A 5,612-nucleotide genomic window follows, 5' to 3' on the forward strand; every position below is an offset into this window, starting at 1 on the left:
CAATGGATGACCAAAACAATGGAGGATTCAAGGAGTGACTTTTTTTCTATTGATTACTCATCCCATGGAGACTTGAATTCAATAATACTTTTTTTGTATTTGTCACATTGACAAAAATGTGATTATAGTGCATTTACCATCATTGATTCCGGATGGAGACCCAAATGCATTTGTGTCCAAATCCGGAATCAATGAGGGTAAATCTATTGTAATCAATTTTTATTAGGAATGTGACAAAACCCCAAAGATATTATTGAATTCAAGTCTCCATGGGATGAGTAATCAATAGAAAAAAAGTCATTTTGGGGGTGAACTACTCCTTTAAAGTCCCAATTATTTTTTGTCTCACATTTAAAGGTTAGGTGTTCATGCTAATGGATTCTTTGCTCAAAATCGAACCCTTGGTGAGCTCTGTGCTGACAACGGAGAGAGGGAAGCTCTCGTACCTCTCTGTCGCCCCCCAGCAGCGGCATCGCAGCAGGGTCGACTTGAGCTGCTTCTGGAAGTTGCTGTTGAGGAAGCCGTAGATGATGGGGTTCACGCACGTGGAGGCCATGGCCAAGAGGTGGCAGGCTGAGAAGATGATGTCGTGCTGGCAGGACGGGATGGCCTCGTAGTGCCAGTCGAACACCGTGTTGAAGACTGTGAGGGGGAGCCAGCAGATGGCAAACGCCACCACGATGGAGACCAACATGGCGGTTATCCTCTTGGACTCCTTGGACTTCTTTTGGTTGGAGTCCCTGGCGCGGTCGACCATGTTCTTCCTCCTCCTGAGGCGCAGGAAGATGTGCAAGTAGAAGAACACAATGAGAACAAGAGGTAGGACGTACTGAAAGACCAGCAGGAAGGTGGTGTAGGCCAGCCGGTTGCTAATCGAGGGCCATTCCTCCATACACACGAGGTGGTCGTTGGCTGGAAAGGGGACGCTCAGGTTCTGGAAAGGTGAGTTGATGAGAACAGTGAACGACAAAAAAGGCGAAGAAATGATGCAGGCCACCACCCAGATAATACATACAGCCACATAGGATTGGGCCACCACAGGCTTCCATCCAGTGGGGTGGATGATAAGTTGGTAGCGTTCCATGGCGATAAGGACAAGGGAAGAAATGGAAACGGTGACAGATATACACTGGATAAAGGGGGTGAGCTTACACAGGGCCTCGCCCAAAATCCAGTGGTCCATCAATGTATAGATGATGGTGACGGGCAGGCACACAATGCATATGAGGATATCGGAGCAGGACAGGTTGGCAATGAAGATGTTCGTGACGTTGTGCATCTCCTTCTGCCGTGCAATGACGATCACCAGGCAGGAGTTACCGACGAGGCCCACCGCTATTACTGCACTATAAGCGATGATCAGGAACGTGGTGCCACTAACTGAGGGTGGACACTCCTCTGTTAAATATGGCATCTCTCTCCACGAGGTCAGGCTGTGGTTAGTGTTGTGCAACTCCATGACCAAATTAATTACTAATTGTTTAATTACTCTGTTTCACACCTAATTATTTACAGTCTATAATAATGGATTTTCTCACAGTTGTCCATCGTCATTTACTTTTGCCATTTTTTAATGTAGTCTTCGTTTTCTGCCTGAAAGAGGAAAAGAAAAGGTGAACATTAAAAGCTGTACACATTAATAATAATTAAATCAAATTCCTGACAACTGCAGTGGATAGGGAAAGAAAACAATTAACTTATACCCTTTTACTATGATATAAAGTAATTTGATGAATTGTCCCGTGTTTCTTTTAAATGAGACATATACAACACATGAAGGTTCAGCAACAGTTTACTTCACAGGACAAGTTTCAAGTTTCCAAAGCTTGTGACCTGCATTCTATTATTATCCGTTTGGCCTTGAAAAGTCTTTAGTGGTTACTTTTACAGCTGTGTAAACACGGGAGACAGATTTAACATTACAAACCCCAGAATGATGAATAGAATAATTGTGCTAGTATGCAAATATGATGAGTCTGACAGAAAAAGAGAGAAACTCTCTCTCTTTTTGAATGCTAGCCATAAGAGCAAATGATGCGTTTATGGCATTTCATCAAGAAGCCAACCCAGATGAAGACAGTGTTATCATTATAAAGCTAAGATCATTTAAATTTCCATCACAATAACCGTGTTAATGACTGCTACTTCACAATTAGTCTTCCTCATTGTTTTCTGTCACGCGACAGTGGGAATTTGACGGTTTCTTTCTCTGAGAAATGTATTATTTTTCCATGTCATATTCATGATTTTCACTTCAGAATCCTGAGCATAGCCAAAACTGTACAGTAAGCACCTCCATGTTCATTTCAAGTCTGAGAATGTAAACGGAATCCAAATAGACCTTTAGAGGACAAAGATTTACCCAAATGGTAACCATTATAGATCACACAACAATTTATCCAAATGCATCTTTACAGGTCACACAAAAATGGACCCATATCTTCTCATTAACTCTGAGTAGCCTATGTACTGAAGCTGTGTGCTGGGGGAAATAATTGCCATTTCATTACACTATAACACCATGAACAGTAACCAAGATGGTACATGCAAGAGTGAGCAATGAGCGTGGTCACCCACACATGCTTGTGTGTTACACTATAGTGTCTTTACACTATAGGCAATGTTCACTAATAGACAATGTTCACTAACGATTGAAAGCATTTATCATACTGAAATGAGGGCTTGTCATCGTAAATGTACCATAATGACCAACTGTCACAGTAAGCTCATGGTATGCTATATTGCCTCACATCACAAGTGATCATTACAAATACAGTTAATAACTTCAGCCCTATTTTACAATTCATCTTACGAATGGCGTGCTAATCTTCCCTATAGAAAATATCACATCCTAATGTGTTGTGAGCTTGTAGATTAGCTATTTTTTTGTATTATTATTATCATTATAGATATTTTTACATTATCGATGTATGATATGAATATGATATGAATCCCAAATTGTGTGGAGCCTATTACTGTCTTCTCAACAACATAACCATTCAGGATGTGAACTTAAGACTTTGGCCAATCATTCTGCAGTCTTAATAATTATTATTTATGGCTGAGCTTGGGAACTTGAGGTAATACATGACCACAAAATCTCCTCTGTGACCATCTGCGAAAAATGACAGCCCAGGGGAGGGAGAAAGCTTTCAAAAAATGTTTCAAAATCAAACAGGGAAAATAGCAACATTGGTGCAATATTTATTATTAACTTGTAATTATGGACGTGATCAAACTCAATCTGTCATTATGGGCTAATTAGATAGGCATCAAAGTGTCACTGTGTCAGAAATATAGGATACACTCTTAAAAATGTTGGGTCAAATGTTCAACCCTTTTGCTGGGTTGACACTGTTGGGTCAAGGGTTGGGTCAGTTTGACCAAACATTGGATTAAAAATACTTAAAATTAGTAAACCATCTGTTGGGCTATGGATGGCCCGCCCACATCATCAGATAAAATGCATTGAGTTCATAACCCAAGTGTTGGTATAGGCTTTTGAATTCGAGTTTACCCAACACATGGTTCACTGCATTGCACCAACTTGGGTTAAAATAGACCCGCCCTCTCTGTCTATCAACACATTGGTTTGTGAATTGCACCACTATTGGGTTAAACTAAGTGGGTGGGCAGTTACCCAGCATGCAACTGTGCTCCCATACAGATATTTTTTACAAACTTTTCCATTATTTTATGGTTTTAGATAGAGAAAACAACATTGTATTGTAGATGATCGCAGTGGATGTAGCCCAGTCATAATCCCTAATTAAAAAATATATAAAAAAACATAGTTGCTTACAGAAACAGAAACCATGACTAAGATGGTCCAGACTGACACATACAAACAGGTTTGCTGTTCTTTTAATGTGAAGCACCACATAATCTGTTGTGTTCAAAGTTGTGATATATTGCCACGACTAAATGCATAATTTACTCTGCATGCATTCTTCCTTGAGTAGATTAAGCATGAAAAATGTCATTGAAGAAAATGTTGTAAAAAAATGAATAGATTTAATGTGAATGAGCGTACAATCCCAACAACAAGGTCACTTTTAAGCCATTTTTGGGTGTTAGATTCCAACCCATCAGCAGTATCACATTAACCCAACAGCAAAGTCACTTTTAACCCATTACTTGGTTGTACAATAACCCAACCCTGTTGGTCTGCAATAACCCATGTTGGGCTGGTCCAAAACAGTGTTACGTGTTGGGTTACATAAATAACCAACTTGGGTTGTTTTTGACCCAACAATTTTAAGAGTGTATGAATCAAATTGGCCTATAATAGCTTAGTTGAGGAAAGAATAAGTCACTGAGGGATAGCCTAAGGGAGCAGGCTAGTTTAATATCAGATTTATGGGAAATAAGCAAATTCATGGATGAAAGCACTTCGTGCATCAAATGCTACAGAGCCCCCACATTCGCAGATTCGCTCATGGGGGAAAAGGCTATAAGGAGAGTCACGCAGCCTACCTGTCTGAGACTGTATAAAGTGGGAAGTGTCATATTTCCTACCCTCGATCGCCGTTATCCTTCGACAAACTGCCGGCTGGTGTTCAGTGGGCTGTTCTCAGATTGACTTATGCCTGACTAGTTCTTGACAGGTAGGTTCGCACCCAGTAGGCTAGAGTCAGAGACGCTCTTTTGGTTTTAGACGCGAGTGCTCCCAATCTCCCATAACGAGTTAACGACGATATCACTTAACATTTCTCGCATATTTCTTTCTTTTCTCTGTCATGTCCTCCGTTTCATAAAAAGAGCACCATTGCGAATGTGAAAATGAAATTAATAACCTGTCCTGTGCTACAGAAAATACACAGGTAGGCAGCTCTCCCCAGTCCCCACACTCTGAAAATACATGAGCTATAAAAAAAAAAAGAACATCTTTTAGTTAGTTGTTGTCACAGTCACACTATAGTAGCCTAATTTTCACTTACCAGAGTCAATGTTCTCCCCTCTCTTTGAACTTGGAACAATGCTGTGATGATCCAGTGCAGACATCACATAGCAGAGTTTCTGACTATAAGGAGATAGAACGTAGGAGGTCTGTCCCTGCAAGAACACATTCAAACGATACAGTCCCAGATTCCTCTTACGGTGGGACTACACCAAAAAAATTGCACATACGCGCGTACTGTCCGTGAAGAGGCTCGCGTATGCGTAAACGCTCCAGGCTACACCAAGGAGGGGGTATATGTGAGGAAGACCAGATAGTCTGTGTACAAAACGCATACGCCTGCTTAAAAAATAGAACCGATCCTATTTTTAGGGAATGCGTATCCGTGGTTCGCGCTATCCGTACGCCTGGTGTAGCCGGCTGAATTAATATGTATTGGATCTATCCAAAACGCGCATACGCGCGCGCGCCCCGCATACGCACGCACACGCACTGACGCGCGCGAAACGGCTTGGTGTAGTCCCACCGTTAAAGCGACCAGATGCCTTAGAGCGCACCAGAGGGGATGTGATTGAAAACGCGTTACATAATAGCCAATAGACTGCTTCACTTGACACGCTCGCGCACACGCACATACGCGTCGGCACACCGGGGAAACACGTAGAGACCTACAGGAGTGATTTTGAAATAATTTAGTGATCGTCAGCCAACT

The 5,612-nt window shown here is 41.6% G+C and overlaps 1 protein-coding gene across 1 annotated transcript; it reads right to left on the reverse strand.

The window, feature by feature from the left end:
• Positions 1-358: 358 nt before the first annotated feature.
• Positions 359-1,459, reverse strand: npy8br (neuropeptide Y receptor Y8b; the record flags this gene model as incomplete). The annotated part of the gene is made up of 1 exon (XM_080738038.1): positions 359-1,459. One exon carries the CDS (start codon positions 1,457-1,459, stop codon positions 359-361), a length of 1,101 nt encoding a protein of 366 aa, XP_080594164.1.
• Between the last annotated feature and the right edge of the window lie 4,153 nt (positions 1,460-5,612).

Source organism: Nannobrachium achirus (genome assembly GCF_963921795.1).
Source record: "Nannobrachium achirus genome assembly, chromosome: 12".
Lineage (NCBI taxonomy): Eukaryota > Metazoa > Chordata > Actinopteri > Myctophiformes > Myctophidae > Nannobrachium > Nannobrachium achirus.